General features: G+C 69.5%; 4 protein-coding genes across 5 annotated transcripts in view; 3 read left to right on the forward strand and 1 right to left on the reverse strand.

The window, feature by feature from the left end:
- Window positions 1-205: 205 nt before the first annotated feature.
- CHLRE_03g171150v5 (uncharacterized protein) lies at window positions 206-5,937 on the forward strand. The gene is made up of 13 exons (XM_043060879.1): window positions 206-482; window positions 666-915; window positions 1,315-1,457; window positions 1,530-1,666; window positions 1,979-2,059; window positions 2,291-2,363; window positions 2,584-2,889; window positions 3,110-3,237; window positions 3,541-3,738; window positions 3,952-4,074; window positions 4,506-4,580; window positions 4,723-5,448; window positions 5,660-5,937. The coding sequence occupies exons 2-13, from the start codon at window positions 746-748 to the stop codon at window positions 5,660-5,662; spliced, it is 2,163 nt and encodes a 720-aa protein (XP_042926008.1). The 5' UTR covers window positions 206-482; window positions 666-745; the 3' UTR covers window positions 5,663-5,937.
- Window positions 5,938-6,105: 168 nt separating this feature from the next.
- CHLRE_03g171179v5 (uncharacterized protein) lies at window positions 6,106-9,837 on the forward strand. The gene is made up of 6 exons (XM_043060880.1): window positions 6,106-6,300; window positions 6,414-6,602; window positions 6,748-8,009; window positions 8,233-8,288; window positions 8,516-8,983; window positions 9,164-9,837. The coding sequence occupies exons 2-6, from the start codon at window positions 6,557-6,559 to the stop codon at window positions 9,525-9,527; spliced, it is 2,196 nt and encodes a 731-aa protein (XP_042926009.1). The 5' UTR covers window positions 6,106-6,300; window positions 6,414-6,556; the 3' UTR covers window positions 9,528-9,837.
- A 48-nt stretch (window positions 9,838-9,885) lies between these two features.
- On the forward strand, window positions 9,886-16,953 carry CHLRE_03g171200v5 (uncharacterized protein). The gene is made up of 9 exons (XM_043060881.1): window positions 9,886-10,109; window positions 10,199-10,305; window positions 10,482-10,725; window positions 11,027-11,429; window positions 11,657-12,640; window positions 12,821-14,591; window positions 14,890-15,074; window positions 15,455-15,692; window positions 15,909-16,953. The coding sequence occupies exons 1-9, from the start codon at window positions 9,955-9,957 to the stop codon at window positions 16,535-16,537; spliced, it is 4,716 nt and encodes a 1,571-aa protein (XP_042926010.1). The 5' UTR covers window positions 9,886-9,954; the 3' UTR covers window positions 16,538-16,953.
- Window positions 16,954-16,959: 6 nt separating this feature from the next.
- The window catches only part of CHLRE_03g171250v5 (uncharacterized protein), a 13,026-nt gene continuing 8,483 nt past the window's right edge, over window positions 16,960-21,502 (reverse strand). For both annotated transcript variants that reach the window (XM_043060883.1, XM_043060882.1), the window contains exons 18-20: window positions 20,356-21,314; window positions 19,685-19,886; window positions 16,960-19,235 (exon numbers count right to left, since the gene is read on the reverse strand). In XM_043060883.1, coding sequence (XP_042926011.1) covers window positions 17,319-19,235; window positions 19,685-19,886; window positions 20,356-21,314 — 3,078 coding nt within the window. In that variant the 3' untranslated portion in view covers window positions 16,960-17,318. The remainder of the gene's footprint in view (window positions 19,236-19,684; window positions 19,887-20,355; window positions 21,315-21,502) is intronic.

Below are 21,502 nucleotides of genomic sequence, written 5' to 3' on the forward strand. Positions count from 1 at the left end.
TTACCAGTTGTGCCTCAACCTGGGGCTTCGTCGAGTGTCGAACGGCCTTGGCATCTGAAGTCCCGGTACCTCGGAGCCTCCCATCTCTCCCAATGGTCGCCGGGCCGCAAGCGAGGTCACCTGCTGCCGCCGCAGCTCTGAAGCATCCAAATCACAAAACATTAGAGCTATGCGCTCACACAATAAGTGTCGCAGCACTCACATACGATTCGGGCTCTAGCCTTCGCTTCTTTGACCCACGGGACCTTCCGGCGCTGAACCGCGTTGGTTCAGACACCTAGCAAGAGCCATAGCCTCTCAAATTTTGCTACCCAGCAGAGCAGCAGCAGCAGCAGCAGCAGCAGCAGCATCGGCAGCACAGGCTCTGCGCATCCGCGGCAGGGCACACCTTGCACCGACGTGTTCAAACCTTAACACCGGCCCTTTACGTTTCCGTCCTTGCGTTCTGTACTTTCGGAGGGGCAACAGAAGACCTCTTACCGGCCAGTCTTGGGTTGCCGGGCGCCCGCTCGTGTCGACACACATGCAAGCAGGGCCAGCAGCCCCGACGGCTCCCGCCCCCGCCCCCACCCCTGCACGGCTTCCTGCTCCGCACCGACACCAACACGGCGGCACGGATTGCAGCAGCTGCACCGCTTCCTGCTCCGCACCGACACCAACACCAGTACCAACATCAGCACCCGAAGCAGGCGTGGGGGCTGCCAACCACCCACGTGGCCATCGCCACTCTTGCGGCGGCGGCACCATGGGCGGCCGCCGCTGTCGACACGGCAGCGGCGGCGGTGGTGGCGGCGGGGGCGGCGGCGGCGGCGGCGGCTGGCGCGGCTGTCTGCTGACTGCCAGGGCCCCTCGGCTGCACCTGGCGGCGGCGGGACTGGCGCTGGTGCTAGCGCTGACTCTACTCCTGGACAGCAGGTGGGTATGCAGGAGGGCGGGTATGCAGGAGGGAGGGTGTGCAGGAGGGCGGGTGTGCAGGAGGGCGGGTGTGCAGGAGGGTGACAGGGCGTGGGATCGTTTTGCGAGGGGATTGGGGCAGAGGAGGCATGCGGAGAGTGATACGGGTGGGTGGTGGGGAAGTTGATAGGCGTGGGCCATGGGCGAGAGGGGTAGGGCGGAGGAGCCGTGCGGCGGAGTGGGGCCATCGAGTCCGTGTCGTGGTCGGAGCATATGAGCGCGTGCATCAGAACGGCTCGCTGTGGGCTGCAGGGGATCCTTGGTGGGCTGTTATTGTGGGCTGTTGGCACCAACAAGCAAAGGCTTTCTAGAGCTTTCACTGGGAGGCTGCTCCCCCACGCCGCGCACTTGCCTTCGCAGCTCTCTGGCACAGGGCCAGCAATCGCCAGCGCCTCCCGTGCCCCAGCAGCCCCGCTCGCCGACCCTCCGAGGCGGCGGCGGCACACAATCAGCTGCCGCCACGCCGCCGCCGGCGCAGCCGCCACCAGACTCGGGGCTTGCGGGTATGCTGGGCATCCCCACCGGTACCGTGCCCATCAGTAGGACACCCTCACTACCCCCCTCCGCCGCCACAGCAGCGGCGGCGCCGCCGCAGGGGGGCGGCGCCAACAGTAATGCTACAGCCAATGCCACGGCCAAAGCCAGGGCTAGGGATGTGGATGTGGTGGTTCCGGACGTGAAGCACCTGACCAAGTGGGGGCCGCGCGGCCGGGTGAGTTGTCGGCATGCCGTGGTGGGGTGGGGTGGAGTGAGGCGACAGCAGCGGGAATGCGGACGGGGTGGCGAGGGCTAGCGGCGGCACAGTCAGGAGTTCAGGCGCAAGGCACCTCATGAGGATCGCGTCACTGCCTTGCTCCCGAACGCCACCCGGCCGCGCCCGTCCTGGTGCGTGCAGACATAATAATGTCCACACGTTCACCCGTTCACCCGTTCACCCGTTCACCCTTTGCCCGCGCGCCCGCCCTCATGTGTGTGCCTCTACGTGTGTGTGTGTGTGTGTGTGTGTATGCCTCTGCGCCTGCAGGTGTGTGTGCTGATGATGGGCCTGCTGCCGGTGCTGTCCACCTTCACCCTGGGGGGCGGCTTCTCCAGAGACCCACTGCAGGTCAGGGGGTGGGGGCAGGCGCGTGCCATGCACAGCACACGCCCGCGGCAGCAACCGCAATCGCGACGTAATCTGGGTTTCCTTGCTGATTGCACGTGCTGGGCGCTCTCCAAAGCGCCACCCACCCACTCACCCACCAACCCACACAGCAGCTACGCTGCAGCTGCCCGCCGCCCTCCTCTTCCACTGGCGGCGTCTGACTGCCCGCACGGCCGCTGCCGCCTGACGCAGGTGGACGTGCGGCCCGCCAGCGGCACCGGCAACATCCCCGCGAGCGGGGCGGTGCCGGTGGTGTTCTACAACGGTAGGGGCGGGGCCGGGAGGGGCGGAGTAGGGCGGGGTGGGGCGGGATGGACGGGGCGGAGCGGGGCAGGGCGGCGCGGCATGGGACTATCGGGTATGGCACCCGCACCTCCCGCGGTTCGTGACACACTGCCCACACGACCACACGACCCACGCCCGCCCGCTCCCACGCCCGCACCCATGCCCGCACACACGCCCGCCCCTGTGGCCGTGCGCCGCAGCCTCCGCTGACGCCTGCCCCAACACCACCGCCGCCGTCATGGCAGCCATAGCGGCGGGCGGCGTGGGCTTCGTGTCGGCGCCGCTGGACACGCCCTGGCGCCCCAGTGCCGAGAGCGACAACGTCACAAGCAGTAGCTGGATGGTGGACAGCCTGTACCGCTACAGCTCCAACGCCACCCAGCAAAACGTCACACGCAACGCTAGCAGTGGCAGCAGCAGCAATGGCAGTAGCGGTAGCAGCGATGGCAGTAGCAGCGGACTGGGGGCCAGCAATGCTACGTATGTGGCGGACATTGACGGCGACGGTGAGGCCCTAAAGCGGGTGCTTGTGCACGTGCGTACAGCCACGCAGCGTGCCAGGGCGCCGTGTCAGCAACTGGTGCAGTCCTGCGTGTTTCCTTCCCATGTGCGTGCCCTCGTAGTCGTTGCCTTCCTTGTGACGCGCAATGCGCATGGGGAACGGAAAAGCACACACACACACACACACACACACACACACACACACACACACACACACGCACACAGGCAACGGCGACACGCTGCTGCCCGCGGTGCAGTCGATCAACACGGTGCCGGGCAGTGTGGCGGTGGTGGGCGTGGCGGGCGGACCCAACGGCGCTGTGGTGGGCAGATCCAACCTCACAGACTTCAGGGTGCGTGTGGGGTGGGGTGGTGGGGGGCTGGCGTGGGGCTGGCCGGGAACGGGCTGGGCTGGTGGCATTGGTGCCGAGGTGTTTTGTGCGGGGGTGTTTTGTGCCGGTGTGGTGGCGGGGAGGGTGGTGGCGGGGGGAGGGTGGGTGCGGTATGGTGCCTGTGCTGGGTGCATGCGTGCCCACAGTGCAGACCCTCTCCCTCGTGTGCTTATCACACACACACACACACACACACACACACACACACACACACACACACGTACACGCACGCCCACACACACGCCCACCCGCATGCCCATGCAGATGTTTCTCTACTCGCCGCGGCCCTGGCCCGCCTCGCTGGCCGCGCCCGGCGGCGGCGCCGTGTCCGTGCCCACCAACCTGACCCTGCTGCGCAGCGCCTTCTCCATCAGCAGCGAGCTGACCACGGGGCTGGTGGCGGTGGACCTGCGTGGCGTGTCATACCCTGGCTTCCCCACCATGTGGCTGGCGCAGGACCAGGTGGGCGGGGAAGGGAGGGTGGGAAGGGGTTCATTCCGATCCCCATGCCGATGCCAAGTAAAGCAGAGGGGCGAGCGTGAGGGGGCGGAGGTGGGGAAGGCTGGGGAAGCTGCAGGTGTAGAGGCGTTGTTGGATTGAGACGGCCACCACAGCCTCCTGCCTCTGTTGCTCGCCCCAACCCAAATCGTCCCCACCTCCTCCGCCACACGGCAGGTGGACAACACGCTCACACTGCGGCTGGAGAACCTGACCTTCCGCTACACCATCAGCCCCGACAACGCGCCGCTGGGCTCCGGCGAGGCCAACCTGTGGGTCCGCGGCAACGTCACCGCAGTGGTGCGTGGCGCCGCCGTGTCGTGGCGTGTCGCGGGCGTGTCGTTTCGTGGGCGTTTCGTGTCGTGGCCTGGCACCGCCGTGGCGTGTCGTGGAGTGGCGGCTGCAGCGACAGGCGCGTTAGGTGCCCGGGACACACGCGGGAAACGCACGGCGTATGTGTTTATGCAGCCAACGTGGTTGACAGGCTGGGAGGGACGCAGACGAAGGCGCCAGGGGCTGGGTCTGCAGCCATCACCGCTCGTGCGCGCGCCTTATAGGAACCTTATCAGCCCGCCCCTCCCACCCACCCACACAACACACACATACGTACAACACACGCACACACGCCGGCGATGATGATGGCCCCCCCGCCAGCAATGCATGATGGGAATTTGTCATTGGGCCCGGGCGCATACCCCTCCCCCCGCCCCCCCCCACACACAAACACACAGGCCCGGCTGCCGGAGGACATGCTGGTGCTGCCAGTGGCGGACCTGGCCTACCCCCCCATAGCGGCCAGCCTGCAGGTGAGGTCGCACACGAGCTAGCCGTTCCACTAGCTCCTGCCGTACATGCCAACGCCCCCACATCCCGTGTGTGCGTGCGTGCATGAGGAAAGCGCAAGGTGAAAGGGTTGGCATTGTGCCCGTGTGTGTTCGTGCCGTGCAGGTTTTCACGCCGGAAACGCAACAGCAGCAGCAGGAGGACGCAGCCGCGGCGGGGGGAGCTAACGGCGGCGGCGGTGGCGGCGGCGGTGGCGGCGGTGGCGGCGGCATGACGCCGGCTGTGAACCTCGGCAGCGTGCGCGGTGGCGCCGGCGCCGGCGGCGGCATCAACGGCGGCACCGGTACAGGTAACGCCAGCAGCGGCACCACCGGCTCCATTGCCGTCTCTGCCGGCGGCGAAGGCCCGCCGGGATCAGTCGGCGGCGGGCTGAGGCGCATCGTGGTGCCGCTGCCGGGCCCTGGCGGCACCAGTCGCGGCTACTACACCACTGACGGCGCGGTGCGCGTGGCGATGCACAACGGCTCGTCGCCACTGCCGTCCGCGTCCGCTGCCAAGGCCTCGAGCGACGGCGTGGTGGGCGACATCAGCGGCCCAAACACCACCAGCAGCAGCAGAACCGGGCGTCCGCCGTCGCAATCTGGCTTGGCGGCGGCGGCGGCGGCGGCGGCTAGGCGCAACCAGACCAACAACAACAATAACCAGACCGCCGCTACTGGGCAGCTGCCTGCGACGCCGTCGGTGTCCGGGCTGCAGAATGCCACCAGCAACCGCACAACCAGCGCGCCTGGTGCGGCGGCGGGAGCCGGCAGCGGTGGCGCCGGCGAGCCGGCAGCAGCAAACAACACAGCCGACACGTCGGTGCCGGGCATCCAGGCCGCGGCGACTGAGGCGGGGGCAGCCGGCAACCAGACTGCTGTGGCGGCTCCAGGGGGTGGGTCAGCAGCAAATGACGGAGGAGGGGGGAGTGAAAGGATTGCGGCGGGGCGGACGGGGCCCAGCGTTCCGGCATTGGGGGCGGCGGCTGGGCCGCAGAATGAAACCGTAGGCGGCGCGGCGCGGGTTGGGGTCGGGTGGCGCTGGCTGCTCGCGATAGTCGCAGTGACTGTGAGCACGCCGCTGTTTGCTGCGGTCTGTTCTTGATTGAGGCGTCAGAGGGTTAGAAGGTTTGACTATTGGGGGCCCGGTGTGTCAGGCCCAGGATGGAGAGGGTGAACGGTGGGTTGACTGTGCTGTGGACGGGCGTGGTGGATCGGATGGCGAATTTGCAGGGCAGAGCGGCCCGGAACCGAAGCTGGATTGGACGGCGCAGCGGCAGCGCATGTGCCAGCAGTCATTATGATGAGGATACATACATGGAGTGATATGTGTCGATGTCGCGTTGCGGGCTGGGAGGGACGAGTGCGAGTTGTAGGGAGGGGGACAGCAGCAGGCCAGCAGCCACGCCGCATGGGCAACCGCACTCGCTGTGCTGAGGTGGCCCCAGCGCCGCACCTTTTCGGCTCTCATGGTCAATTTCTAGTGTTCATATACTTCACTCCTAACTAAATGTAACTATCCTACTGTATGGGCCCAAAATGACTATACGGGAGCTAATAGCGCTGGGTTCGTTTGAGCAGAGTTGGTCGCACGTCCTCGCAGAAGCGGTAGTGGACCATCTGGCAAGGCCAGATGCTCAAAGACTATTAACAGGATTCTTTAAGGGCCCCACTTTCTACATTCAACGGCCCGGCCTGTACGCAGGTGCGCGCATGCCTTCAGCACGCAAGCGACGGCCTTTTTGGAGCCTGCGAAGGCGTGGCATGCAGTAATCTGTACACTTACTGTTTTCTGCTAAACATTCTTCGCCTGTGCAGCGACCAGCACTGTAACGTGCAAGCGTGGCTTCTACTTGGGCGTGGAGGCTGCAATTGCCATCAACCAGGAGGTGTCTGGGCTGCTGGGGCAGCAGCTCGCGGGGGTCGCACTCGCGGCCCCCACCACGTCCCACATCCAAGCCATGGCGGAGCCGGTGGAGGACGTGGTCGTGCTGGACAGCCTACAGCGTGAGTACGGCCCGACTTGGGGGCCGGGGTGGGCGTACCCCGCCTCTTTTACATCACACGCGCCAGCCACGCCTCCACTGAACGCTTAACCATGCTACCTTGCCTTGTTCCAATTGCCGTACTATTTGTGCTACAAAACGCGCAGGTGAGGATGAGGTGAAGGCTGTATTCAAGGACATGAAGAAGGCGGCCCAGCGGCTCAAGATGAGTCGGCAGCTGGCGGCGGCGCAGTCGCTGCTGCTGGCGGCGCGCCGGTGGACAACGCCCTTCCCCATCCAAAGCTTCGCAGCTGAAGCGCGAGAAGAGTCTGTGGGATGGGCGTCAGCATCTGCGTCGGTTTCAGCGTCGGCCTCTGGCGAACTCGGGGCGGGAGCGGGAGCGGGCACGCCGGGGAGGGGGGGCGAGGGGGCGGCCAGGGAGGCGGCAGAGCGGCAGGAGCGGGAGGAGGCGGAGGCGCAGGCAGAGGTGGAGGAGGTGGCGGCGCTGAATGGTCAGCTGCACCACTCGCACACGCCCTCCCAGACGCCCGTCAGCACGCCCGCGCCGCCGCAGCTGCACGCGCACCCGCACCCGCACCAGCACCAGCTGCAAGGGGCGGCGGAGGCGGAGGCCGAGGCGGGGCTTCGTGCCGCGCTGCTTAGGCTGCGCGCGGCGCCGCTGCACTCCCACCCTGTGCCTGTGGACGCAGACGACGAAAGCGCCGCGGCCTCGGCCGCAGCTGACACGGCCACCGGCAGTGCAGTGCTACCCGCACCGCCCGCAGCCGGGGCCTGTCTTGCTGCACGGCCCGGACCCGGACCCGGGATGGGGCCGGCGGCGGCGGCAGGGCCCGGCGAGGCGCTGCCGGCGGCGCAGGGCATGAGCCCGGCGCTGCTGCGCGTGCTGCGTACCGCCGCGGCTGGGGGCGGCGGCGGTGACCCCTGGGCCACCCCCGACCAGTCCACGCCGCACCTGGCGCCGCCGTCCAGCGGCTGGTCGTCCATGGACGCCAGCGGCGCCGCCACACCCGTGTGGCCTGCGCCCACACCCCACGGCTGCGGCCCCAGCCTGGGCGGCGGCCTGGGTGGCCTGGGCGGCTTGGGCGGCCTGGGGGCGCTGGGGAGCATGCTGCCTCCCAGCCTGGCAGCCAGCAGCGCGTGTGTGCCGGTGATGGCGGCTGGCGGGGTGAGGGGAGTAGGTGCAGGCGAGGGCGGCGCGCGTGCGGAATCGGTGGAGGGTGGTGGCGTGCAGCTGGCCGAGGGGGAGGATGCCGCGGCGGCTGTGGGGGCGCGAGGGGGCGGAGGCGGCGCGGCCGGCGCTCGGGCGGAGGGACTGGGGTGGCAGCGCAGTCGGGGGCCGGGGCGGGGTCGGGTGCTGGCGGTGTGCTGCTGCATCGACCTGGAGTGGTGGGAGCGGGACAGCTCCAAGGTGAGCTGATGGTGGGGCTGGGGGATGGGGTCGAGTGGGATGGGATTGGGGGCGCCGGGAGCTGCATGAGGTCTAGTGGGGCGTTGGTGTGTCGGGGGCTCTGTGTTTCTTGACAGCACAGGGCTTATCGCGGTCGGCGCTGTTCATAGGGCAGCTCCAAGCCACGCGCCCTGACCTTCCGTGTGTGTGTGTGTGTGTGTGTGTGTGTGGTTGCGCGGCGCAGGTCACGGAGATCGGGTGGACCATGTGGGACAACCTCACGTGCAAGCTGGACTCCAGGTGCGCACGTGCGCCGGCTCGTGCCGGACAGGGTCGGCGCGGCCGCCCTCACCGCAGGGCGCCCCCAGCACGCCCTCCGCCCGCACCCGTGCGCCACCTGGCTCTCGGGAGTGCAAACACAACAACCCCGTTACAACGCCACCTTCTGCCCCTGCCTGGAACCGGTAAACACAACCACGGCCCTTTCCCATCTCCCATGCCCCCGACACGCACGCTCACAATCACAGGCACTGGATTGTGTCCGAGAACGAGGCGCTGGTGAACCGCATCCACGTGCCGGACCATAAGTACGAGTTCCTGTTCGGTCAGTCCCGCAAGGGGCCGCTGGCGGAGGGCGCCGCCGCGCTCCAACACGACATGGAGCAGTACGGGCGTGAGGTGTGGGCGGCCTGGTGGGAGCAGGCGCAGGAGCAGGCGCAGGCGGCCCGGGCGGAGGCGGCCCAGGTGGAGGCAGCACAGCAAGGGGCAGAGCAACCTGAGGTGGAGCAGGCGGCTGTGCCTGTGGTGGCAAACGGTAGCGCGGCGGGCAAGGCGGCGCGGCAGGAGCCGGAGGAGGCAGCTGCGTGCGGTGAGGGTTGGGGCGGTGCCGGGGGCAGCAGCGCCTGTCCCTCGGCGCCACGCTCGCCCTCCCCCTGCTCCTCGCCGCCCAAGGCGCCGGCCCCGCCGCGAATGCAGCTGGTGCTGGTGGGACATGGGTGAGTGGGCCTTGTCCGCCACCGTTGCCCCTCTCATCCTCGCCTCGTACATTTCCCCAGCATATCCCAATACCTAACCAATCGTACCACCTAAAAATGCTGCCAAGAGCTCCACTTTCCCTGACATCAGTTTTCTCCTGCTGGCAAACCCATCACCCGCCATCGCCACCGCCACCCCAGGCTGGCCGGTGACCTCAAGGCTCTGACTGGTCTGCTGGGCGTGACACTGCCGCCCGGCACCGCCATTCTGGACACGGCAGACCTGGCCTGGGCGGCGCTGCAGGAGCAGCAGGTGCAGCAGCAGCAGTTACAGCTACAGCAGCAGCAGGAGCAGGCTGAAGGGAACGGGAGCGTTGGAGCGGCGGCCGCGGCGGCGGCGGCGGCGGCTGCATCCGCAGCCAGCGTGCCGGGGGAGCGGACGAATCTGAGCCTGCGCCTGCTGCTGAAGACGCTGGGGATCCCGGCGACCAAGCTGCACAACGGCGGGAATGATGCGCGGTACACAATGGAGGCGATGCTGGCGCTGACCACGCTGCAGCCATGAGGGAGGAGCGTTGACTCATGAGCCTGCTCGGGCAGAGTACCACAGATTCAGACGCGGCGTAAACTGAATTGTGTTATTACGAGTTGTGAGTATGAATGGGGGCGGACGGATTTGGACGCGGTGTAAGGTGATTTGTTCTGTGCGCATGTGTCTTGGTGCTGTGCGTGTGTATGCTTCTCGGTTGTAGCTGTGAGCGTGGGCCGACGTGTGGAAGAGCGGATGCAGAGCGGTGCCTGCATGGGGGGAGCGACCAGGGTTTCGTGTGGGACGATGGTGGAGGTAGACACTTTCGTGAGTATGTAGTGGTTATTTGAATTTTATTGCCATACAAATGGCAAGAATAAATTATGATGAACATTGCGGCGTTTGGACTTTGCGCGGTAACTGCGAACGACTTGCAAAAGCATAGATAGGCCCCATAGGCAGCATGTTGCCAGGAAGTAGATATGCGCTGGCGTGCGGCCCGCTGGCGTGCTCTTTGCTTGCCATCGCTGGACTTGTGTTCGTCCTGCTCTGGGCGCGAACGCCGTTGCGAGCCGAATACGTGGCGGTTATCGACTGTGGTAGCTCAGGAACTCGTGTGTAAGTGATCTGACTGTGCAAAAGCATCGCTATGGCGAGCGTCGCTCATCGGCATTCCTCGTCGCGCTGTCCATTCGCTGTTCGCGCAGCTACGTGTTCACCTGGAAGTACAAGCCGTCGCGGCCTCACTTGCCTCACATAGAAGTCATACCGCCCTCAGCGGCAGCGGACCTGGTGCCCAAGAAGCCAGGCATAAGTGAGCAGCGGGGGGCGGGCCGTTGCAGGGTTCCGAGGTGGCCGTTGCCGGGTTCCACGCCTGTCACGCCCTGCTCCTGCCTCTGCCCCTGTCTTGGCCCCGGATCCTGCCTTATCCCTGTAGTTGCTTATCGTACTTCCGCGCTGTGCGAACCAAACCCCCCCTCCTCTCCCTAGGCTCCTACAACCGGGTGGAGACGCTGCCGGGGCTTGACGCCTTTGCCGACCGGCCGCCCGGCGACCTGGAGGGCGCGGCGCTGGGGCCACTGCTGGACTGGGCGCGGGCGGTGGTGCCGGTGCGGCAGCTGCCGGCGGTGCCCATCTTCCTGTTCGCCACGGCGGGCGTGCGGCGCATGCAACCCGACAAGCAGAGGCTGCTAATGCAGCGCACCCGCGGTGTGCTGCGGGACTCGGGCTTCAGGTGAGGGGGGGGGAATCGCGGCAGCCGGGGCCGTGACGTGTACCAGGCCGTACACGTGTGTGTCGTGCGACTGCCGTGTGTTTGTCCTGCAGCCATTTGACGGTGCGCGACGATGTGGGTCGGGCCGGCAGGGCGTCGGAAGCAGGCGCCGAGATGTATGGCCCACGCGCCGCACGGCTCACTCCTAGCCGCGGCTCCCGATGCCGCCGCACGTGCTTTGTCGGTGCCGGTGTTGTTGCTGGTGTTGCTGCCGGTGATGCTGGGGCGGCCGCTGATGGCACGGGTGCTGACGTGTCTGCAGGTTCGAGGACTCGTGGGCGCGCATCATCAGCGGCACGGATGAGGGCGTGTACGGCTGGATTGCACTCAACTACCTGCGTGGATCCTTCGACTCGCCCACGGGACACGCCGCCGCCGCCGCCGCCATTGAGTCCGCGCTGCGGCAGGGGCAGCACGTGGAGGAGCAGCGGCGAGGGCTGGCGGAGAGCGCGGGCGGCGGCGCGCTTGGGCGCCGGGGAGGAGGGGGCGGAGGCGCAGGAGGAGGTGGAGGAGGGGAGCAGGCGGCGGGCGGCGCGGATGCGGATGCGGCGGGCACAGCAGTGGTCTCGGCGCGTGATGCCGGGGCAGGGGCGGCGGCTGGTGGCAGTGCTGCGGGTGCCGGTGTGACGGTTGGGTCGCTTGACTTGGGCGGCTCATCGCTGGAGGTGAGGGAGGCATGACTGGCACGGTGGTGCGCATGTTGACTGTTTCTCGCACGCGCCGGCATACTGGTGCAGATGCTTGCAACCGCGGAAACGCAGGCCTGCGCATGGTATTGAGCAACCCATTTCGCAAGTGGACCCTCCCAAACAACGCCCCCTAACAAACAGTGCCTCGTTACAAACAACGCCCCCTCCCCGCCGATGACCTCCCACCTCTTGATTCTCGCCAGATGGTATACTGCTCCAGTGTAGTGCCACGGGAGTTGTGGCAGCGCGAGCAGCGCAAGCGGGAGCTCGTGCGGCCGCATAGAGGCGGCGGCGGCGGCGGCGGCGGCGGCAGTAGCAGCAGCAGCAGCAGCGGCGGTGGAGCTGCGGCGTCTGGCGGCGGCGGCGCCACTAGCGGTAGCAACCACGGTGGCACAGCGGGCGCGGACACGGCAGGGGCAGGGCAGCTCACGGGAGGGCATGCTGCGACGGTGGACTCGCTTGGCGGACGCAGCTACCGGGGGCAGGTGCAGCTGCGCCGCCTGGCGCAGGAGCGGCGGGAGGTAGTGGCGGCGGCTGAGAAGGAGGTGGCGGCGGAGGAGGACGAGTTGGAGCAGGAAGTGGCATCAGCAGCGCAGGAGGCGGGGCAGAAGCGACCGGGCCAGGCCCGGGAGGGGCAGGAGCACGAGCAGGAGGGGCAGGCGCGGCGGGGGGTGCGTGGAGACGGCGGCGAGGCGCAGGGCGGGGCGGCTGATGGGCGCGCGGGCGGGGCGGAGGCGGGGGCGGACGGCGCCGCTGCTGGGGCGGAAGGCGGGCGGAGGGACACGGTCACGGCCACGGACACACACCTAGAGCGGGACCAGGGGCTGCGGCGCAAGCGCCAGGAGCAGGGGCAGCACGAGCGCGAGGAGGGCCGCGGTGGGCGCCACGAGGTGCGGAGGTACCGGGGCGAGGTGGCGGGCGCTCACACCGCCGCCGGCGCCGCTGCAGTGGCCGTGGGCATTGCCGCGGCGCGCGCGAGCGGCGAAGTGGCGGCAGGCAGCGGGGCGGCTGCGGCCGGTGGTGGTGGCGGCGGCGGCGGGGGGAGTGGCGGCGGCGGCGGGAGTGGCGGTGGCGGCGGCGGGCGACTGCTGGTGCTGGGGGCGCACGCGTACCAGCTGCGCACGCACACGTTTCAGAAGTACGGCCTGAACGACGCCTTCGACCGCTCCGTCAGCCTGCTGCTCAAGGTGGGGACCCAGGAGGATGCGGTGACCGGATGTTGGGGCGACCGGTAGGAACTGAGGGGTCGCACTGACCGATAGTTCCTTGTTGCTGATGTTGTGCAGTCCGGGGCGAGCGTGGCGGAACTCGCCAAGACATGTGTCACTCTCTTGCCCTTTTCTGCCCTTGCTCACTTGCGCCTGCAGGACGTGCTGGCGCCGCCGCCGCCTCCCAGCCCTCAACAGCAGCTGGGTGCTGGCGGCGCGGGCGGCGGCCTCGGGGCGGCGGGCGCGGAGGCGACAGATGACTCGTTGGACGTGCTGCAGCGGGAGTTTGCGACCAAGCCGCAGCGGCCAGCCCTGCTGCGGCAAGGTGACCTGCACCCGCCGCCGCCGCCCTTGGCTCCCACGGAACAACAACAGCAGCAGCAGCAGCAGCAGCAGCAGCAGGTGGAGGGCAACAGCACCGCGGCAGTGGACAGACGTAGCGATTTGAGCACCGCAGCACTTGCTGGCATTAGCAGTAGTGGTGACAACCCTACGGTAGCGGCACTTGCGCACGCGGCCTCGGCATCCAGCTCCAACAGCAGCAGCAGCGGCGCTGCCGCTGCACCAGCGCAGCAGGGCGCGGGGGCGGCGGTGGGCACGGATGCTGCGGCGGAAGCCGCCCAGGCGCAGCTGGCGGGGGCGGCAGCCAAGCAGAGCGCAGGTGAGGCCGCTGCCGCCTCGGTCGGCACGGAGTTGCAGGCTTCGAGCGGCGCAGCGGCGGGGGCGGGCACTGGAGATGCTGGCGGTCAAGGTCACACGGCCAGCGGTGTGTCTGTTGGTGGCGACGCAGCGGTGGCGGTAGCAATGGGTGGGGAACTCACCGCGCAGGCCGCGGCAGCGGCGACCGGCGCCGGAGGCGCAGGCGCAGCTGCAGGCGCAGCTGCAGGCGCAGCTGGAGGCGCAGCTGGCGGTGCAGCTGCAGGCGCAGGTGCGACAGCAGGTGGCGCGGGCGGCGCGGCGGCCAAGCTGCGCAGCCAGGCTGCTGTGTTGGAGCAGCAGAAGCGCGACTCGGAGCGCATCATCCAGCTGGTCAAGGAGCAGCTGGCCATGGCGGCGGCGCAGGGGCACGCGGTGAACGGCTCTGCCGTGAGCGCCTCCGCCGGCACTGCAGCTGCGGCGGGAGGGGGTGCGGCGGGAGGCGGTGGGGCGGGAGGCGGTGCCGGGGCCGCGTCAGCCAGCACGGCGGCAGGGGCGGCGACGGCGGCGGAAGCCATGGCTGGGGCCACGAGCGCTGACGCGGCCGCGGCAGCTGCGGGCCGGGCGGCTCAGGTGGCTGCCGCGGTGTCGGGCGGTGGGGCGAGCCAACACGAGTCCGACCAGGGGGCTGCTGCGGACTCCGCTGCAGCCGGGGCGGCCGCCCGCAGCGCCGATGGCTCTGACGGCGGTTCGGGGTCGGGCTCCAGCGCCGCCTCGGCCCTCCGCCGGCTGCTCAGTCGGCTGTCGGTGGGGTTTGTGGAGAGCGTGGCGCCCAAGCGGCGTGCCGTGGACCGCTCCGGCTTGGCGCTGCCTATCCGCCGGCACAGCAGGCTGCAAGACGGCGCGGCGGGAGGCGGCGCCGCTGCGGACGGCGTGGCGGCGGCGGCGACGGCGGCGGAGGTAGGAGGCAGCTCGCATGGCAGTGCAGGTGCTGGTGGGGACACGGCAGGAGCGGCGGCGGCAGGGCTTGGTGTGACTCACACAGACGCGGACTCAGATGCGGGGCTGGCAGCAGCAGCCAAGCTGGGTCTGGCGGCGGCCGCAGCCGCAGCCACTGCGGCAGGCATGGGTGCAGCGGCGGGGGCCACGGCAGGCGTGGCAGCTGCGGGCGGGGGCGGGGCGGGGGCTGCTGGTGGCGGCCACCGGGGCGGGGTGGTGGTGGTGGGGCGGGACGACGACGACGTGACAGGCCGCTGGTCGGGGCTGGTGGTCCGACACCCCTGCATGCACGAAGGTGCGCGGGCGGGCGGGCGGGCGGGCATGTGCGCATTCATGCATGTGATGCACTGGTGAGCAACTGCACTCGTCCATGCGAGGACCCAGCAAGCACCGGCCGGGCCCGCGCCATGCATGCAGCATGTCTGCCCAACCCCAACCCCGCCCTGTGGGGTCACCCTGTGTGTGTCTGCAAAGCCGCCCATGTGTCGAAGTACCACTTCCCTGCCTACCCTTCCACTTGCCCCTCCTGCCTCCTCCCCTCCCCTTTCCTCCTCCTTTCCTCTTCCCCTCCTCCTCCCTCCTCCCCCCTCCAGGCTTCTCGCGGCCCTACAAGCGAGTACACCACTACGGGCTGGCGCCCGGCACTGCCACCCTGCAGCTGGTGGGCGCGCCCGACTGGGCCGCCTGCCTGGCGCTGGTGGGGCGCACCGTGAACGCCTCGGCCGAGTGCGGCGGCGCGGGCCACTGCATCCTGGGCTGGGCGCAGCCGCCGCTGCAGGTGCGTTGGTGTGCCATTGCGTGGCGTTGCGTGGCGTTGCGTGGCGTGGAGTGGAGTTGAGTGACGTCAGCGATGAACGGGTTCATGGCCGTGGATTATGGTATGCCATGCACATCCATTCACTCATTCATTCATGTTGGCTCCCTGCCAAAGTCTCAGCTCAAGCTTGGCTTTCTCTCCGCAACTTCTACCGTTCCTCACCCCTGCTATACTACTGTACCTGGCTAAACCTTCATATCTTAAATAACCATGAATGTACCACACACACACACACACACACACACACACACACACACACACACACAAAAAAAAACCTGCTGTCAATTTCGCTACACTTTTCTGTACCAATCCTTGCACACACACACACACACACACCGCAGGGCCGCTTCGTGGTGCTGACCGGCTTCTACGTGGTGTGGAAGTTCTTCGGCCTCAGCGCCGGCGACAGCCCCGGCGCCGTGCTGGCGGCGGCGCAGGCGCACTGCGGCCGGCCCTGGCGCCGGGTGGACTCGGAGCTGGGCCACCACATCAACGTGGAGAAGTACTGCCTGTGGGGGCCGTACGTGGGACACCTGCTGTCCGCGGGGCTGGGCCTCAGCCACAGCCAGTTCGAAGTGGGTGAGTGAACACAGTCACACAGAGGAGCACCGTACCGTAATCGAATTCTGGGGCGGGGGGTGGCAGGGCGGGGGGCGGGGGTGGGGGGGATTGGTAGGGCAAACCGTGGTGGTGGGCGCCGGAGCGCCAATGGCTGCACCGGCGTGGCGGGTTGCAGTTCTTGGGCGTGCGAGGATACGCATGACGGACGGCGTGTGGCGCCCCCGCTCGCCGCAGGCTCGGGCGACGTTGGGTGGCCCGTCGGTGCGGCGCTGGCGGAGGCTCTGCGGCTGCCGGGCATGGGCCCGCAGCCGCCGCTGCTGCTGCGGCTGGCGGCGCGGCTGCTGCCAGAGAGCTGGGTGCCGAGCTCGGCCGCTGCGACCGCGTCCGTGTCTGCGGTGGCACAGGCGCCTGCCGGCGGCGGCGGGCTGGGCTCCGACGGCGGCGCGTTGCTGGGCAACAGCGGCGGCGGCGGCATGAAGGAGCTCGGGGACGCCGCCTCTGGGTCAGCAGCTAGCGGTGGTAGCGGCTCGGAGTTTGGGCCTGACGACGATGACGGCGACGCTACGGCGTGGCGAGAGGGCAGCCTAGGACTGGGCCTGGGGCTGGGCCTGACGCTGGCGTGGGCGGCGTTCCTGGTCATGTCCGGGGCCTGGGTGTGTTTGTACACGGTGGCCAGGGCCTGGTGGGCACGGCCTGTGGGAGCCGGCAGCGCGGCCGGGCTGGGCAGGGGAGGCGCGGGGGCAGGGGGCGCGGGCCCGGGCGGGCCGCTGGGGTACGTGCCGGCGGCGTTGCTTGCGGCGCTGGGGTTACAGTCTGCGCCCAGCCGCATAGGCGGCCGGCGGCTGCTGCCCAGCCGCGCGTGAGCAAGCGGCGCTGAATTCCTAGTACAGGCAAGAGCAGAGGGTGATAAGAAGCAAGTTCCCGTTTGTAATGGCTGTGATCGCGTGTGAGCAGGCGCTGGACAGCGGTGTGTGCTGGTGCAGGCTGAGTGTGTGTGTGTGTGTGTGTGTGTGTGTGTGTGATGGCTGAGTGTGTTACTGAGAGTGAAGGGGCTGGACCGTGAGCGTGGAGGTTTTCAGGCGGGGCACGTGAGGGGCAGGCCGCGTGTGGGGATGCAGGGGCGCTGTCGTAGCACTGGGGGAGGACCCGCAGGGACCGCGCAGGAATACCGCGTCTTGTGCTGGAAGGTGCGCCCCACTTCAGCCTGCACGGACAGGCGGCGCACCCAAGGCTGCATGGGGTGTGCAACTGCGCATCGCCCATGTAAGAGCTGGACAAGGAAAACATATACGGATTTCAGATGGCGCATGAGCGGCCGCAGGCCGCTAGTGCTACGCCCAGATGGATTCCGGCACCTAACATGGCCGACTCTACCCTTAATACAAAGCGTAACTGCCAACCTGTGCCAACTGCCAACTGGCCCTAACGCTCCGCACATATGACCAGGTAGTCGCCGTTGCTGCTCACAGCAACCCCCCAACGCAATGCCCCACTTACACCACCAGCCCGCCAATAATACCATGCCTGCCTGAAGCTCCAGGTCACTCCCACAGACCATAGCCGACACCATGCCGACACCGCGTGGTCCCGCCTGCTCCTTAAATCCTCATCCTCAGATCCTCAAATCCTCAGATCCTCAGATCCTCAACCCTTGAATTTGATCATCTTGTTGGCGTCCACGGGCTTGCTGCACTTGTTGCAGGCGCCGTACACGCGCACCACCTCCTCCACCGTGGGCGCGCACTCGGTGCAGGGGCCCATGTGGTTGCACGTGACCAGCACGTAGCAGCCGCGCCGGATGTTGCACATGGGGCAGGCCAGGTGGGCCGGCGGCGGCGCCGGGGCGGCGGCGGACGGCGGCGGCATGGGGTTCTCCGGCACCAGCGGCGTGGGGAAGGCGGGCTGGCCACCCAGGAAGGGCGGCGGCGCCCGTGCGGGTGCAGGTGCAGGTGCGGGTGCAGGTGCAGGTGCGGGTGCGGGCGCGGCGGGCGCAGGCGCGCGCTGCTGCGCGCCCTGCCGTGCCGCCAGGGCTGCGGCAAAGGATGGGGCTGCCGGCCGCGCGGCCGGTCCCGCGCCGGGGGCGGCGGCAGCGGGCGCGACCGGCCGCGGCTGTGCGCCGGGAACAGGGCGCACCGCGGCCGCGGCCGGCCTGGCAGGCGGCGCCGTGCCGGCGGCGGCGGGCGCCACATGCACGGCCGGCGCCGCGGGCACTGCCGGCACTGGCGCCCGGCCGCCCGTCACGACGGGCTGCGGGCCGCCTGGCCCGGCCCACGGCCGCACGCCAGCCGCCGCCGCCATCACGGGGCGCACGACGCCCGGCGGTAGCATGCCCGGCTGCACCACCGGCACACCCGGCGTCGCCGTCACCACACGCGGCCCCGCAGCCACCGGCGCCGACGCCGGCGCCGGCGCCGCAGCCGCTGCCACCGGCGCTGCCACCGGCGTCACTGCTGCGGGCGCGGGTCGCGCCGCCGCGCTCGGGGCTGCCGCTGGGGCTGCGGCCGTTACGGGTGCGGCGGCTGTCACAACCGGGACCGGCGACGGCGCGCCCGACCGGGCCGCCAACACCGCGGGGACTGTCACGGCAAGTGCGGCGGGCGCGGCGGGTGCGGCGGCGCTTGCCGGCGCCGTCGGCGACGTCGCCCCTGTCGCGGCGCCTGCCGGCGCGGTGGGCGAGGGCGTGCCGGAGGTCGGCGCCGCGGCTCCCGGCGGCAGCGCCGTCACGGGGCGCAGCATCAGCGGCTGCAACTCGCCGTTGATCGAGGCCATGGCGGCGAAGGCCCCGCCGCCGGGAGCGGCAGCAGCAGCAGCCGCAGGGGCGGCGGCGGCGGCGGCGGCGGCGGCGGCGGGCGCCCCTGCAAGAGACGGCGGCGCGTACGGCATGTAGGGGCGAGGCGCCGCCGGACCCATGGTCGTCTGCACCATCACCTGCACAGGCACGAAGCCGCCCGCCGCCGGCGCGCCGCCGGGTGGCGGCGGGGCGGCCGGCCGCATGGGCGGGCGCATGTGCGGCGGCAGGAAGGGCAGGAAGGGCGGCCGCATGGGCGCCGGCGCCGGCGCCGGCGCGGGAGCGGGGGCGGCAGGCGCTGCAGGTGCTGCTGCGGCTGTGGCTGCGGGCTGCGAAGGCTCAGGTGTGGCTGAAGAGGCCGCCTCAGGCGTGGCTGGGACCACCGTGTCTCCGCCACCGCTGCTGGTGGCGCTGCCCGAAGCCGCTGTCGCTGGCGCCTCGACCCCAGCCGCCTCCGCCGCCGGAGCAGCCGTTCCCGCTGCCGTAGCTGCCGGCTCCTCCGGCTTGGCCTCCTCCTCCTTCTCCACCGGCGGCGGCGCAGCCGCCGCCGCCGTCACTGGCGCCGCCGTCTCCCCGGCCGCGGCCTCCGCCGCCGGCGGCGGCGGTGCGGCCTGCGGCCCTGCCAGCTGCTCCAGCGCCTGCAGCACGGACTGCGCCAGGGCGCCGCGGGCGATCGGGTAGGCCAGCTCGGGCTGCGGCAGCTGCGGGAAGGCCTGGCCTCCGGTGGCGGCCTTGAAGGCGGCCAGGCCCACGCCGCGGAAGCGCTTCACCAGCTGGGGATGGTGATGAGGGCAAGGGGGGCAGGGGGGCAGACGGCGACACGGGTAAGATAACGATGTGGTAAGCGTGCTTTCAGGACTGGGAATGAAACCAGGCAAGCCACGACTGCCGGAGCCCGGCGCACGTGGTGATAATTTGGGCAGGCCAGGCTCCGCCAGGGTGCGGTGCAGTGTCAGCGCATGGAATAGGCGTCTGAATGCGTTTGCATTGCCAGGCATTGCGCTAGTCTGTGCAAGGGTGCATCGTGTGGTGGCACTCCGCTGCACTACAGGGCGCAGGGGGCGGCGGCATGTGCGCCCGCTCACGCATCCCCCCTAGTACCCGCTGTTCCCACTGCACGTCGGCACTTCAACCTTGTCTCGTAACCACTCCGTTCGCCGCAAACGGGCTTCCCCCAAGCTCACCACGCCCGCACGCGCGCCCCTTCCTCCCCCAGGCTCACCGCAAAGTGGATGACCGGCCGCGTGTCGTCGCCCTGCGCCGGCACCTGCGGCGCCGAGATGGCCTGCCATAGGCCGTGCAGCGTGGAGTCGTTCACGTTGAACAGCAGCAGCGCGGTGCGCTCGCCGCCGGCCTCGAGCGCGCCGCCGATGCGGTGCGTGTCTTCGGTGAAGTGCTCCGTGTGCAGCCGGAAGTGGTCCGAGCTGCGGGGCGGGCGGGTTACACTCATGATTACTTCAGAAGTGAAGGCGTAGCCGGGTACAGTCCCGGGGGGGGGGGGGGGTACATTCATGATTCATTAAGGAAGTGGTAGACGGTAGACCATCTTGGGGAACAGCAATTGTTACCGCCGATGTCGACCAGGGTTCGGGTCAGGGGTTCGGGGTCAGAGGTTAGGGGTTAGGGTTTAGGTGGGTAGAGGGGATGGGAGGTGTGAGGAAGGCTGGGCGGGCATGATGGGAGCGCTTGACCCAACGCAGGGAAGCAGCGGGTTCTCTCCGGTCGTGCTTGGCGCGGCAGTGTTGGGCAGAGCCGACGCAGGGGCAGCAGGGCAGCAGGGCAATCCGTGCGTGCTAAAACTAGTCCACATGCGCACGATGCAGCCCATTGAAACGTAGCGTCACACGTCCACGTGCAAGCGCGGCTGCGCACACCACGGCCAACGCCACGCACCGGTCGTAGCAGGCCTTGAACCCGGCGTCGTTGCTCAGCAGCAGCCGCACCGCGTCGTAGTGCTGCCACAGCGGCGCGCCGGGCTCCGGCAGCGCGGTGGTGCTGGGGGTGGGGGTGGCGGCGCTGGGGGTGGTGGGGGTGGAGGCAGCAGGCGTCGAGGCGGTGGTAGCGGTAGCAGGGGCGTCGCTGGTGCTGGTGCCGGTGCTGGGGCTGGGGCCCGCGCCAGAGGTGGCGGTGGCGGAGGAGGCCTCCGAGGTGGTGGCAGCAGCGCTGGTGGCTGGGGCGGATGTGGCGGCTGTGGCAGCCGAGGTGTCACTGCTAGTGCTCGGCTGCGAGCTGCTGGCCGGCACAACCGTGTCCGCCGCCGCCGCTGCCGCCGCCGCCGCCGCCGCCGCTTCTGCAGCGTCCGCGTCCGCGGCGCCTGCCGTCGGTGCTGCAGGGGCCGTCGCCTCGTCGGGTGCCGCCGGCGCCAGGTCAACGTCGCCAGCAGCACCGCCCGCACCTGGGAGGGCGCTGCTGAAGGCGGCGGCCGCCGCGGCGCGGGCGCTGACAGACGCCAGTGTCGCCTGCGCCTGCGCCACGCCAGCGGCAATGAGGTGGCGGTAGCTGGCGGCGCCCAAGGCCAACGTGGCGGCGGCCGCCGGCGCCGCCGCGGCCGTGGCTGCAGGTGCCGCCGGCGGTGCCGGCGGTGCTGGTGCCGTCGTGGCGGCGGTGTCAGCGCCGGCGGCTGCGGCTGCAGGTGCGGCGGCGGCGGCGGCGGCTGCAGGCGCGGCGGCGGCGGCGGCGGTGTCTTGGCTGCTTGTGTGCGGGTGCTCGGGGCTGTCGGAGCGGGAGGTGCTGCTGCCGGCGGCGGCGGGGGCGGCGGCGGCTGGAGCGGCGGCGGCAGTGGGAGCGGCGGGGGCGGCGGCGGCGGCGGTGGGCGGGACGAACTCGCGCGCCGTGATGTTGAGTGATAGCCCCTGCGGTGCAGGTGCAGACGCAGGTGCGTGTGCGGGTGGGTACTGAGTGGGGCCGGTGGCAGCACGGGGACATCAATCCAAGCAACAAGAGCCCGGGGAGTACAGGTTGCAAGCTTCTGGTTGGGGTTGACAGTGCAATGCCGCCCGCTTTGTCGGCTGCTCCTGCACCATCACGCCATTATATACGC

This window comes from Chlamydomonas reinhardtii, chromosome 3, assembly GCF_000002595.2.
Source record: "Chlamydomonas reinhardtii strain CC-503 cw92 mt+ chromosome 3, whole genome shotgun sequence".
Classification (NCBI taxonomy): domain Eukaryota; kingdom Viridiplantae; phylum Chlorophyta; class Chlorophyceae; order Chlamydomonadales; family Chlamydomonadaceae; genus Chlamydomonas; species Chlamydomonas reinhardtii.

Bases quoted from the DNA above. Each gene is read 5' to 3' on its own strand.
- CHLRE_03g171200v5 (XM_043060881.1), top strand. From the start codon at position 9,955: ATGTTGCCAGGAAGTAGATATGCGCTGGCGTGCGGCCCGCTGGCGTGC. The intron at 10,306-10,481 runs GTGAGCAGCGGG...TCCTCTCCCTAG, and splicing joins GCCCAAGAAGCCAGGCATAA to GCTCCTACAACCGGGTGGAG. The intron at 14,592-14,889 runs GTGCGCGGGCGG...TCCCCCCTCCAG, and splicing joins ACACCCCTGCATGCACGAAG to GCTTCTCGCGGCCCTACAAG.
- CHLRE_03g171179v5 (XM_043060880.1), top strand. From the start codon at position 6,557: ATGGCGGAGCCGGTGGAGGACGTGGTCGTGCTGGACAGCCTACAGC. The intron at 6,603-6,747 runs GTGAGTACGGCC...CAAAACGCGCAG, and splicing joins CGTGCTGGACAGCCTACAGC to GTGAGGATGAGGTGAAGGCT. The intron at 8,289-8,515 runs GTGCGCACGTGC...TCACAATCACAG, and splicing joins ACGTGCAAGCTGGACTCCAG to GCACTGGATTGTGTCCGAGA.
- CHLRE_03g171150v5 (XM_043060879.1), top strand. From the start codon at position 746: ATGGGCGGCCGCCGCTGTCGACACGGCAGCGGCGGCGGTGGTGGCGGC. The intron at 2,890-3,109 runs GTGAGGCCCTAA...ACACGCACACAG, and splicing joins GGCGGACATTGACGGCGACG to GCAACGGCGACACGCTGCTG. The intron at 4,075-4,505 runs GTGCGTGGCGCC...ACAAACACACAG, and splicing joins GCGGCAACGTCACCGCAGTG to GCCCGGCTGCCGGAGGACAT.